Source organism: Geospiza fortis, unplaced genomic scaffold (assembly GCF_000277835.1).
Source record: "Geospiza fortis unplaced genomic scaffold, GeoFor_1.0 scaffold485, whole genome shotgun sequence".
Lineage (NCBI taxonomy): Eukaryota > Metazoa > Chordata > Aves > Passeriformes > Thraupidae > Geospiza > Geospiza fortis.
The window spans coordinates 1,393,653-1,407,533 of NW_005054457.1; the positions used below are offsets into that span (position 1 = coordinate 1,393,653).

The 13,881-nt window shown below is 50.1% G+C and overlaps 1 protein-coding gene across 2 annotated transcripts in view; it reads right to left on the bottom strand.

Annotated features, from left to right (window-relative positions):
• Positions 1 to 307: 307 nt before the first annotated feature.
• Positions 308 to 13,881, bottom strand: part of LOC102043657 (heparan sulfate glucosamine 3-O-sulfotransferase 3B1) — a 27,966-nt gene continuing 14,392 nt past the window's right edge. For both annotated transcript variants that reach the window (XM_031062687.1, XM_031062686.1), the window contains exon 2: positions 308 to 4,433. In XM_031062687.1, the coding sequence (XP_030918547.1) occupies positions 3,815 to 4,426 (612 nt within the window). In that variant the 5' untranslated portion in view covers positions 4,427 to 4,433 and the 3' untranslated portion in view covers positions 308 to 3,814. The remainder of the gene's footprint in view (positions 4,434 to 13,881) is intronic.

Below are 13,881 nucleotides of genomic sequence, written 5' to 3' on the forward strand. Positions count from 1 at the left end.
GGGTGTGGCCAGCGGGGCAGGGCAGCCCCAGACCCTGAGCTGGCGCTGGGTGCAGCAGGGGATGCCCAGCTCGATGTGTCCAGCGGGGCCAGGGGCAGCCCCCGACCCCTGCCTGGGCAGCACTGGGACACCTCTGTGTGCCCCAGGACAGCCTCTGGCTCCAGAGCAGCTCCAGGGAGCCCTGGCCCAGGACCGTGTCCTTCTCCCCAGGCTCACCAGTGGCCCCTGGGCCAGCACGGCTGCACGGACAGTCCTGGCAGGGACAGCACATCCAACCCTCCCGAATGAACACAGCCGTGCCTGTCGCTTCGGAAAATAGAGCTTTTATTTGTTCATACAAATAGTATGAATTATCAGAATTTCATTTTCCTAGAAACATCTTTCTCTGTGTAAAATTAATTTGTGTTGTACATACCACAAAATACTCCATATACTTTTTTTTTTATATTTTCTTCTTTGTGGCTTTTTTTGTTTGTTTTCCTTTCTATTTTGTACTTTTTTTTTTTTTACAAATTGGCTACTGGACTATAGAACCATGTTACAGACAACACATCACTAATAGCTATACTGCACTTCTGAATACAGGACTGAATGAAACTCAGCCATAAATTAAAGTTACAATGTGAAAAAAATACCAACCAATCAAACTTCTAATCACACCTCCAAGCTTAATTTAAAAGAAATAAGGGGGGTATTTAAAAAAAAATGCACCGATTCCAATATTAGCAACCAGATGAACACCACAGAGAATTCACCTTCATTGTCATATTTGTTAGGTAAGGCTTTTTTACATTAAAAGTCTACTTAGACTTCATTATGAAGGATATTGAGACAATTTGCTTATGGTTAGAAGTGTTATTCCTCACTCTCTGTATTTCCACTCTCCAACAAGTTTGCTCCACAAGCGTTCTTTGCAGCCGGGCTTGATTATACAAATTAAGCCCACACTCTGCTGTACAGCTGAGGAAGGCATTGGGATATTAAAAACTTGTTTCCAGGAAAGCAAGGAAGACTTGCAGGGGGATGCAGAACTCTTCAGGCATTGAGCAGCCGGCAGAGACTCCAGAGGGAAGCGCCTGGAAAGGAGCCCACGCCAGCACACAGGTCCTGGAGGCTCCACCAGTGAGACACGGGGAGGTGGGAGCTCACCCAAGGGCCAGGTGGAGAGGTCAAGCTTCTTTCCATGCATTGCATAAGCTGCTAGAAGGAAGACTGTGGTTTTGAGAACCAAAAATCACTTGTTTTTCCTCCAGGAAGTATTTTCTTAGTGCCTGCAGCTCCTTCCCCTCAGTCACCCAACAGTGGCAGGGTCTGGGATAAAGCAGACACACTCCTGCACTCATCACCTGTCCTAGCAGCAGGAAACAGAGCCAGGGATCTGGCTGGAGCTGAAGCCAAGCCCCTCAAAAGTGCATAGATCCACCCAGCTGCTCAGGCCTGCAGCTGGATTTTGCAGGACAGAGGGAAAGCAGGGGCTGTCAGCCTGCAGAGCCCAGCAGGTCCCTCATCCCACCTGAACCCTCTGAAGTTAGACTGCATTGGCCCAAAGTGTCATTTCTTCACTAGAAATGGCTCAGGGCAAGAAGGAGAACTTCCCTGTTTGTGGGAAGATGTGTTCGGAGGCAAACCCCAAGGAGGGATTTGGATCCTGCTCACAGCAGTTTTGTAGGCATCTCAGCCTGATGCTGTTATGCCTAAAATCTCCCTTTCCTTGAGGTCACCTACATGCACGCACCTCAGGGGTGAACCCACACATGGCGTGCAAGTCCCTAAATCCCTTTGGAGGTGTGACACTGCTGAACAGGCCAGAAGCCCTCAGGTTTATACAGAGCTCTGAAGGGCAGCTCCCTGGCACCTGCAGCAGACCCAGAGCCAAGTCTGCTCTTTGCTCTGTCTGCTGGAGCAGGACTAGCTCGAGACCCAGACAGAGCAGCCCAGGCTCTGAGGAACATTTTCATCACCCAACAGCCCCAGCAGAGAGATGGAAGGGGCAGGCTAGAGCGAAGAGGCTGCAAAAGTAAAACAAACATTTGGGAAACACCACTGAATGGGCCCCACCACAGCTGGGCACAGCTACAATGGGCAGCTCTAAGGAGGAGCTACAGGTAATTATGGAGAGGTGCAGGGCAGGGATTTCTATAGGCAATGCATATGAAATTAGATGTTCTGCCCATTGGTGCTTCTGTTGTTTCCAGTTTCGCTCACACTGGCTCTGGAAGTGCTCCCACAGCAACACCAGGTGATGCTCAGTGCAGTGCATCATTTCAGGGCTGCAGATGAGGTGTGGGGAGTTCTGCTGCCCAGAGACATCAGAGCTCTCCTTCTGTTAAACATTCAAAGAGAAGATCACTTCTGCTGCCACATTGCCCTGGAAGTGCTGCAGTCAAGCTGGCAGACCCTCTGACAGCAGTGATAAGGCATCGGACACACACAGCGCTTATCAGGACCTTCTGGGCTCACAGAACACTGGCAGAGCTCTCAGGACAGCCCACCTAACCTGTCCTGGAGTCCCACAGCAAGTGCTTACATCCGAGAAGGATTTCATTCAGGTTAATGGTTGCATGTTTGGAGCCTCCTGTCCTGCCTGGCTGCTCAGCCAGGGCACCCAGGGACTGCCAGGAGTACCCCAACCCCAGCGTGCCCAGATTCCCCCCTGCCTTCCTACAGATTCACCCTTGTTGGTAAAGCAGCGCTTCTCCCTGGCTCTAAGCAAACAATGCTCCTTGGGAGAGACCACAGACAGAATGAAGATGGAATTAAGAGGGCTAAGGGTGATGTTCCCCAGTCTCACATACTGGGACACGCTGCGGTGGCCGTGGGGCTGGAGGTAACAGCGCCTGTGCCAGTCCTGGGACACACTCCATGCTGGGCATGATGCCAGGCAGGCACCTGAGGTTTTCCCAGTGGTTCTGCTGGTGTCTTTGGTGGGTGGAGGGTGCTCCACGTGCTGCAGGCACTGCCATTTCCCAGCAGTGCCTGGCGTGCATGGATGTCCCTGGAGCAACACTTTCTGCTAGTCGCTCTGACCAGCACCACACATGTCACACACAGACACAGCATTTTACATTTGTCCTACAGTAAACATTTTAAATGCATAGAGGGATTGTGGGAAAGAACCTCCTGGACAAAAAGCAGGAGGGAAAACTGTACTGAGAGCTTTGCCTATGCAACCAGCTCTGCAGCTTCTCTGCTGGAAAAAGAGCACATTGCCCTCCTGGCAATCCTGAGCAGGAGCCCTTGGCTTGGGGTTCCCAGGCTTACAGCCACTGGGAAAACATGCTGCTGCTCAGCAGAGGTATGTGCGGTGCAGGGATGCCCAGCCTTCCTCCCACCCACCCCAGAGAAACACCCCCCCGGGCCATGGAACCAGCCAGAAAAATATGGGGTGAGGGAGCACAACAGTGGAGCAGAGACTGGGACACTGGAATAGGGAAAGCAACCATTTATAAAGGCCAGATACCCGTAACAAAAATAAACTTGTGCTTTCCCTCCCTCCCTCCTTTTGATTTTTAAATACAAATTTTGTTTAGGAAAAGTGGAAGCACTGTCTGTTACAAACCAAACCAAAGAGAAAGAAGAAGGGCAAAAAAACAAAGAAAGGAGAGACATTAGAATTAAACACTGTGGAATGTTAAACAGGTTACAGGCTACTGTTCTAGCCAGTGCGGTTAGGCAGCTTAGTGAATTAATTGCTTAGGAATTAAAAATAAATTATTATAAAATAGATTTCTGTACATTTTACATACATATATATCTCTTTATATAAGCAAACCGTGCTGGGCAAGTAATAACAGGGGACTTTCCCATGCCAGGCTCAGTCCCAGCCGAAGTCCTGCCCTGTCATCTGGTAGAACTTCATGTTGAAGGGCCTGTAGAAGTCCCTCAGCCTCTGCACCACCTCCTGGTCGATGTCAGGGTGGGTCCTGCCTTTGGTCTTGCCCAGGCAGTGGGGTTTGCTGCTGCCCTCCGCCTTCTTCAGGCACGGGAAGCCCTTGGTTTTGTTGAAGTAGAAGTGTTTGTCCGTGATGATCCTCTTGAGGCCCAGAAAGTCCTGGACCCTGCCCAGCTCGCCCGCGGGGTCCCTGATCAGCCTCTCCCCGCTGACAAAGAGGATCTGCCCGATGGGGAAGTGCAGCAGCCAGTTCTCCAGGTGCTTGGCATAGATGCCAATCTGGATGGCGCTCCACGAGGTGTCTATGAGGCCTGTAGTCCTGTTTTTGAAGGTCAGGCTCTCAAAGGTGGGGATGTCAGGCTTCTTGGAGAGGGTCTGGGTGTAGTCCGAGATGGCTCTGGTCACGGGGTCCCGCACCACCACGATCAGCTTGGTGCCCCTGCTCATGGAGGAGATGCGGGCTGGGGCCTCCTTGGTGACAAAGTAGCTGGGGGTCTTCTCCATGGTGATCTGCCCCTCCAGTGTCCTGGGCATCAGCTCCCTGCCAGCAAAACACACAGACATGGGTCAGAAGGGCAAGGAAGAGGAACAAAAATATCCATATGCATTTACAGGTATGTTCACACATAGATACACAAGAATTCTTCTCCCTAGAATGCCTTCACAGGCCATTTGGATCATACAGACAAATCCATTTCCCATTGATTTAGGGATTAAGGGAGGATTATTATTAAAGGCCACTGTATTAGAAGTCCAGTTGAGTAATCCCCCAGTTATTCATGAGTGGATTAGCTGAGCTACACTCTGTGCTTGGAGCATGGCTGAATGTACCACACCAGCTCTAGACTGGTCAGGATGGGTCCTGAGCTGCACCTGAGGTGGCTGTTTTGGCTCATGGCTACACCACTGAGACCTCAGCCCCAATCCAGAGCTCATTTCTCCGTGGGAATGAGAGGATGGTACAGCAGAAAAGCAGGAGATCACTAGAGTATGTCCACCTCATTTTCCCTCAGCATTCCAAATGCAAAACTTTTCCCAATTCAGGCAAGAGGGCACAATTTTTCTCTGGCTTGCCAACAGCAGGACTTCACTCACAGGTGTCCTCTTGTATCCAGTTTCTCCCCCTGCTTTACTATTCCCTATCACTTGTTTCCTCACATGAGCAAGAAAGGGCATCAAGAGCTGCCCGTGGCATCTTCAGCACATCCCAGTCCAAGAGACAATGAGGACAACCCCACCCCAGCACTGCCCTACGGGTTACAGCAGGTGAGGATATGGGGTACAACTGTGGAGAACACAACCTCAGTACATGGGCAGGACATACCTTCATAAAGTACTTTTAAAACTTAAAGCTTCCAGCAATGAGGGAGCTTTCAGAACTGATGGAAGTGGCATGAAGCAGGAAGAGTAATTTTTTCCTATTATTCACTAGGCAAGCTAAAATATTTTAGACCGTTTGCCAGTTCTTTCCCTTTATAGCCCTAATGGACTCATTTGCTCTGGGTTGAGAGACAGCTGAAAAGAAAAGGCAAAAGGGGAGTCAAGTACGAAATTAAAGTTATAAAACTTGATTAAGTTTTCAAAGCATCCACCCAGCACAGAGAAATAAGCAGCCAGCGTGTGATCTGCAAGCCTGAAGCTGTGCTTCCCTCAGCCATAGGACATCACACAGAGGCTGCTCCCACAGCCACCTCCTCCCTGACTGCTTTCATGCTTCCACAGCAAAGATCACCAGGGCTCTTGCAATTAAAACAGCCACTGATAATTTGTGCTAAAGCCAATGGTTGCCCTTATTAAGAATGCAAGGGAAGAAAGCTGACCAGTCTGTTCTGAGGGCAAATAACAGGGGATCCAGGAATGAGAGGTCTGTTTGCATGAAAAATCATCCCATGTCTATGAAATTTGGTCAGTAGCTGTTTATGCAACCATTGGTGAGCTCACACTGTACCTGGTATTTTACTTCACCAGCCTCTGGCATTGCCTTTGTGCAATGTGTTTACTGGCAAGGGGCACCCAGGGGCTGCACCTCCATCCTCCCTGTGAGCTGTGCCCATAAAGCCCCTTCTCCACAGTCCCAAGGTGGGAGACAATCCCTGTGCCAGACCTGCATGGCACTCAGATAGGAGTGGTAATGGACAAAGTGGACTGTGGAGGAAGGGGATATCAGCTTGTGGAACCTCCAGTCATGGCCAGAGGTGGTGGCAACCCTGAAGGCTGGGATTTCAAGTCCACACAAGTGGAGTTTCACATGCAGATAAAAATCACGCTGGTCTACCAGATACCTGGGATGTGAGAGCTTCTGGAAGGCAGAAGCTAGTATGTGTGCCAAAACCAGCAACCAGAATAAAACTCTGACTAATCCTTCACCTTTCTGGCCAACTCTGCAACCCCATAATGCTGTCACAGAATAGGGCCAGTCAATAACACTCAGAGCAACTCTTAAATTTGTCGTGGGCTGAGGTAGATTTCAACATTTGCTCATTAAGTGGTGTCCCCTTTTATGGCCACATTACACCCAAGTTCTACATCCTGCACTGGCCACCAACTGCTTTTCAGCTTGATTTAAGAGGTTGTTTTCCACCCATGAAGTCCTTAATGGCCTGGGACCTGCCTAGAGAGGAAAAAGCTTCCCAAAACATTCTCAGGTTGCCCATGTTCCACTGAAGCCCTTCAGCTTTAGATCAGGTTCATTGGATTGCTGGTTGTATGGGGCCCTGCATTTTGGGACTGATTTCTCCTCCAGGACTACTACAGCCAGTATTTATCAGTCTCATGGGAATGATGCAAGGTTTATTTTTCCCCTCCTTGCACAAGAAAGGCATTGGGCAGGGCTGTGAAACAGGAGGAAATTGCTGGGGATGGAGTGCCAAGTCAGTTGATTCAGTTGGGAAACACAGGTTCTTAATTAGCATTTCAGCAAATACAGAGGAGCTCACCCTAAGTGGAAGAAAGCAGGGAGTAACTCTTTACCTAAGAGGCATCCATTGGCCTGGCATCAGCCCCTTTGCAGAGCAGCTCATCTCCTGGGCCCACACTGCACTTGTGGCTGAAAGTATTCAGTTCTGGGCAAGCCTAAACCTCCCAGATTGTTATTTTTGGAGAGGGCCTAAATTCCTGGCAATTTAAGAACATTTTGCTGGTGACCCATCACAGCAAGCAAAGCAGAACAAGGCACATTGACACACCTACTGCCCTCAGGTTGGCCAACACAGGCTGAGGTGAGCAGAGGTAGAAATAGAACCTTCATCCCATGTGCAAGGCCTGGATCCACCAAAAACAGCCCTTGGGCCCCTGCTCATGCTCTCCCTTCATTGTATCACATGGGTGCCAGGCACAGCCCAAAACTGAGACCCTCAAGATTGTCTCAGACTCTGCTTTGTTTGTAAAGCGGCTGCATGAAAGAAACACAGCTGCAAGAGAAGCCAAATATTGTGGCCCATAGAGGTCATTTGAACCTCTGACAACACCACATCCAGGAAAGCAAAGTTTTACTGCATGGGCATGTCAGTTGTGGGAGCTTTCCCATGGTTTCCATAATCTCCCACAGAGGCACCATCCATCATCCTGGCAGCCAGAGACAGCAGAGCCTCAGGGACAGAAGGAACTGATACGTTGGCTGGTCTGAACTCATAGTGATGGAAAGAAGAAGAAGAATTTATTCCCATTCAAGCCACAGCTGGAGAAGGGCAACTTGGCCCAGCAGAGCACTGCAGCTCCAACAGAACACAGTGGACATACACTTTGGTGGGAGGAGGACCAGATCCAGAGCTGAGCATATCTGCTCCTGGGGCTCCAAGACAGCAAGGGCCATGCTAAACTACAGCTGCTGCTTTGGGAGGGGAAAGAGGAGCTGTGATGGTGAGGAGCCATGGTGCCCTGACGGGATGCAGCCCCTTGGGAGAAAGGAGTGGGGTCCAGCAGAAACCTGCATTCAGCTCAGGTGGATACAGATCACCCCCGGCAGCTTGTGACCACTGTGGAGCCTCTGTTTCCGTGGAGGATTCTCAGGCACCATGGAGACATGGGCAGCTCCTGCCAGCACTGCCTGACACAAGGTGAGAAAGGCAGAGGTGCAGCTACCACTGCTGTCCATACAGGAGAGCAAAGGGAAATGAGAGAGGGAGCCAGGCTGTGGGAAATAGAGAGCTCAACTGGGCCCCAGGGCTGGACAGAGACGCCACTGAGGGCCATAGTGGAAACTGTAGTAGAAAATACAGCATGAAAACCTTGGCAAGCCATCCCTCCTTGTTATCCTCCTGCCTTCTGGCAACCTGGAGTTCAAAGACCTCTGGAGACAGCATCTGCATCCAAATCATCCTATTTCATAGTGACTATGAACTGTCTAATCCTTTCAAACCCACAAATACTTCTGGCCTTGAGAACATCCCACAGCAGAGAGTCCCAGCACAAAAGCACTGCCTCTACCTGTCATTTGAACTCCATCCCCACTTCCCTGCTTGGGAAGGGACGAGGCACCTGCTTATTGAGCATGGAAGAAGGAAATGAGGATGAGGAGCACCAGCAGACTCCCAGCATCCTTCATGCCCCACCCAGCCCAGCCAGCAAGCACTGGTGGGGCTCAGCACTGCTGACTAGGGCAGAGCTGCCAGCAGCTGGGTCCCAGCAAGGGGAGGGAGCTGCTGCGTGAGCACAGCTATGAATTCTGCACAGCCATGAATTTTGCACAGGCAAAGAGCAAGCCCCTAACCCTGAGCTATTAACATGTCAAGAGGGACAGAGGAAAAGCTTTTCCTTTAATGAACATTTCCTCGGTGAGGCCTGCACCCTTCGTAGGCGAAGTGATAGGCTTAGTCTAAAGATGGATTGGCCTACTTTACCTATTAACCACTTAAACTAATGTAATAAAGGCTCTCTTCATTCAAACAGCCCTAATCCCCAGCCCCACACAGCTCTGAAGCCCAGAATAAGAAGGGATACTAAGATGAACTCAGCCAGGCTGTTGCTTGGAAAGGCACTGGGCAGGGGATTTTGTGGGGGTTTTTTTAAGTGCAAACTTCTCCAATGTGAAAATCAGACCCAGAGTGAGATAAATTTACAAAGTGGGGATGACAGGTGGCCACATGGTAATCCAATCCTGAAGCCTAATGCCCTTTGTGGCAGCTTTTGTCCGCACAGAGGGGCTCCAGGCTAATCTGCTGCTGCTTCTCAAGGAGGAACATGCCAGGGGGGTGAGAGGACCCCCACAACCTGTTGCTGCATTATTTGCCACAGGTAGGACAGACCAGTGCAGGGCAGAGCACAGCTGTGGTGTCTGGTTTTATCCCTGGGGACGTCTGTTGGTCCCCCCATGCACCTCCTGCCACGGCCAGCACCTGCTGGGATAAACCCGCCTGCTCTGCTGGAGCAGGGCTAACCCGGGCTGCAGCCAGGACCGTCTGCCCCTGGGGTCACCACCAGGCTGCCCAGCCAAGGCCCAGCTCACTCAGGTGTCCTGCTGCCCAACAGGAGCTCCAGAGCTGAGCGATGGGCTTTTCTTTCTGAGGAAGGTTTCATGCTGGGTAGATTTCTATCCAGCCCCTACAGCTACCCAGCACCACTCTGGGAGATGTTCCCCCTGCTCCAACAAATTCGAGTAACACCAAGCTAAAGTACAGCCAGTAACAGAACAACCCAGAACATGGTAGAACTTAATGCACGTGATGAATTTAAGATTTTTCTGCATTTTAATTTACAGGTTGGAAAGCAAACAGGTCCAGCAGTGGCCTGTTCAGTCTTGGAACATCTCTGAGGAGCCAAGTGCAGAAGATGAGGGAGATTAAAGCTGCATCCCCTCAGAAGCTGATTCTTTCCAGTATGCTGCATCTCCCTCTGCCTTGTCTCCAGCCCAGGGGCAGTGTGGTACCCTGTTCCCATCTCAGCATGGTCCTGGTCAGCTTTGCTCTGGTCAGGATCCCACCAAGCCAAAGGGCTCATTTCAGTCTATCTGTCCATCTGTCATCTTAAGTGAAACATTTTTAAGGAGGGCTTTACTGCAACACCTAATTCTCACTCTAGTTCCTGCTGCTTCTCTGCCTTTTCTCTCCTCCCCATATCAATAAATAAATTAAGGCAGAGCAGGTTAATTCTAATATCTTGGAAAAGAGCTGTAGACACCCAGAGAAGGATGGGGTGGTACCTCCATTGGTGGTAGCTTTGCCTTACAGCTCATCCCCTCTGCCTAGGTGATACCCAGTTGCTCCCAGTTTGCAAGGCAGCATGTTGCTGTCAGAAAGCAGGAAAAATGTACAGTGCTGGCAAGAGCAGCCAGGGGCTGGATCAAAACCACACAGCTGTAGCACATACTGGCACCTGAGCACAAGCAAGAGCTCAGATGCTCATCAATCAAAACCCCAAAGCATCACCAGCTCAGCTCCTGAGGCCACAACGCTGGTCCCCTCCTGACCCTGTCAGGTCCCCTTGCCTGCACGGCTGATCACAAAGCCATTGGATCCCAGCAATACTCCTTAAAAGCAAGGACATAACCAGCTCTGGGAAAGACTGTTAAAGTAATAGAAAGAAAACAAATAAATAATAAAATAAATTAAATTAAAATAAAATAAAATAAATATAAAATAAAATCATTTTAATTGCATCACAAACCCTGCCACCAGCACACAGGCCAACTGGCTTCAAAATTAGCTGCTTGGCTTTGACTCTGCTTTCTGGTGACAGCAATGGGAAAGGGCAATGAGGGAGATGGAGGAAGAGGAAGAAGTAGAGAGAGAAGCAATAGCAAATTCTTCTTTGGGGGTGTAAGTGCTTGCTGCTTTATTATTTGATACATCATCTTACCAAAAAATTTTCCTTGACTTCAGCTGCTGTTGCACCACAGACCTGTACAGTAGCAGGCAGTCTCTCGCTTTTTTTATGACCAGTGGTAAGAGCAACATGTGTGCTTTTGTCTCAAGCAGGAGTCTGTTGTTTGGGTTGGCAAATTATACAACAATAAAAGGGAACGGCTGGGAACCAGCCTCGGCCTTTTTGAAATGGATGTAACCCTATCCAGCTCCATCAAACACTCGCCACGATGATTACACAAACCAGATGATGGGAATTAATGAAGTTTGGGGGTGAGGAAGGAGTAGGTGAAGAAGGAGGGAAAGGAGGAAAAAATACGTCTGCCTGAAATTAATGTTCTTCTCACCCTCCATGCTCCCTGCCCCCAGATCTGCTAGGTGCCCTTCACTTGTTGGGGAATTTTGGGGATTAAAGAAGGGAGAGGACAGTAATTGTGTGTGAAGAGCACCCGTGATGAAAGTGCTCTGGGACTTCAATGGGACCAAAGAGCTGGTGGCCATGGGTGGCATCACCATGTGCCCCACAGAAACAGGCTCTGGTCTGGCTCTGGAGCCTGATCTAAGCTCCTTTGATGCTGATGAAAAACTCCATCAAAGGTCTGGGGAGTGGGGAGGTGCAGGGCAGTGGCAGATGGCCCTTTTGTCCCCACTGCACGTGGCACAGCCAGGACGCACCAAACGGCCCTGGCAAATCAAAGCAAGAAGTGCCCCAAGGAGGGGGCAACACACCACAGCAAATATCATGGTTTAGGATATTTTTGGGGTTTAGGTTTGTTTGTTTTTTTTTTTTTTAATAAAAGACTTTACACACCTCTTCAAAAGTCACTACCTTCAAATCAGACCTAGGAGCCACCACAGAGGCTTGACCCTCTCTATGCTGGGACATGGGGAGCTAACCCAGCCACAGAGCTGAACAGACAGTTGGCAGCAGCATCTGAGCACCAACCTGGACAAAGCAGGGCCTGATCCATGGAGGGTTTGTGCCTCTGGGAACAGCGATGGGTACAACAAGCTCCACCAGCCTCTGCTGCAAAGGCAGCCTCCCACCCTGTGCCAGACGAAACACAACTCTCACCCACATGCCTCCCCTACTGCACGAGATGAAATGGGTTAATTAGAAGCAGTCTCATAACCAAGATATGACATGCCATCCCTTGCAGGGCTGCTGCCTTCTATATCAAAGTGTCACATATGGTGTACCATACAGCTGCAACCTACAGAGCAGGAATAACTTAGATCAGCCGAAACACCTGGTGGGAGTCTTGTCTGCACAGAGGAGGCTTGTGCTTTCCCAGGAAGCACAATAGAGAAGCCCAGGTTCCACAAGGATTCCTGGGCCATTGATGGGTGATGTCACCATCGCTCCTGGGATATGCCTATTCCTTGGCAAAGGATGCAAGGGCATGAAGGTGGCCTTGGAGGTGGCTGATTGGAGCAATCCCCTATCCTACCTGAGCTCATGCTCCATGCAGGGCAGCCTCTGGGAGGAAGGGTTCAAGGAGCGGAGACCACCCTGGAAAGCTGAGAGAAGGGCACTCTCCTTGCAGACACTAACATGAATGTGCCCACAGGGTGCAGTGCTCTCCTTGTGGCCCTCTCTCCTGTGGCCTGGGGATCTCCAGCCCCAGCCAGAGGAGGGAAAGGGCAGAGCAGGAATGGGGCAAGCAGCATGCTGTCCCCTACTGCTTTCTCAGCCTCCATCCAAATTCAGCTCCAGAGGCCTTCTTTTGCCTGAGGCACTTCGTCTACCTAACAATCCTCAATTGATCTCTTCCAAACGCTTGTCTAGGTGGCTGCCCCATTCGTGTAAGTGCTCAAGGCCAGGTTGGATGCGGCCCTGAGAAATCTGGTCTAGTGGGTGGTATCCCTGCAGGGGAATGACATGAGGGGATATTCAAGTTCCCTTCCAACCCAGGACCTTCTATGATTTCTCCTGAACCTCTGCATGCACAGCCCATCCAAGGCAAGGCTCCTTGCTTTGCCCATTTCCACCAGCTCCTGCCCTCACATCATAGCCCCAGTCCTTGCACCATCTCACCAGTCCACCCCTCCCTCCATCTGCAGCCTAGCTCCAAGTCTGGCAAGCACCATACCTTCCCCCAAGAAATCTCTCTGCCAGGCTGAGGATGCCCAGGCTACCTGGTCATTCCTCCAATAGAAATTCCTCCAGCTCTACAGAGCAAACTCAGAATGTTGCCACTGTCACTGGGTAGGTCAAGCACCAACTGAACACAGGCTGCAGGGATGTGGATTAGGAAGACCTGAATTTCCAATTATTTTTTTACCTCTGGCCCAAATAACAGCACAAGATGTTACAACTGCTAAGCAAGAACTTTCCCTCCTCCTTTGCTGGAGCCAGGCAAGATATTCATCAACATCCCCAGTTCATTACACAGGCCCTCCTCTTCTCTTTATGTAAACATGGAAGCCTCTTTCTACTCCCCACCATACTTAAAAGCTCTGAACTTCCACTAAATAATTATCTTCACCGGGGGGAGAGGAGCAGCACTTTACATATCAAAGGGCTGCTTTGGAGGGATTTACAATAATTTAAGATGAAATGGTAAATATTCTATTCACTCCAGTTCATCTCCAGTAATAATTATAATCCTATTAGCAAGGTCCCAAGAAAGTGATTTCATTATCATCTAGCGAGCGTCTATGTGGATTTCTTGGAGGGGTGGGATGGGGGAGGCCATAGGCAAATAAAGAAGGAAAAGCAACAAAAGATGCAATTGCCAGCATCTCCCTTCCCCCAGCAGGATTTGGGCTCCATTGTCCCGATGCTTCAATAGTGCTTTGCTCTGAAAATAAGAGCTTTTGAGCGCAGTAAGGGGGTGGGGCTGAAATGAGCATCTTATCCCTTTCGGTCACCGCCGCTCCCCTTTCATGGCCGAGGGTCCCCCTGGTGCCGCTCCGGCCACAAAGAGCTCCCGGTGCTGTTCCGGCAGCCCCGGGCAGGCGGCAGTGCCACAATTAAAAGCTAATTGCTGTTCATGGGTGAGTTCTTTAGAATATTGCCCAGCATCACCGGGCTGTGCTGCCCACCGGTCAAGTCATGTGAGATAACTCTAATCTGTCTCCATTTCCCGCAAAAAGGACAAAAAGACTGGTTTTGTTTAAAAGCAGAGCAGGGAGAGGGAAGTTCTGTGAAACTCATGATTTAAGGGGGAAAAATCCCCTGAACTCAGC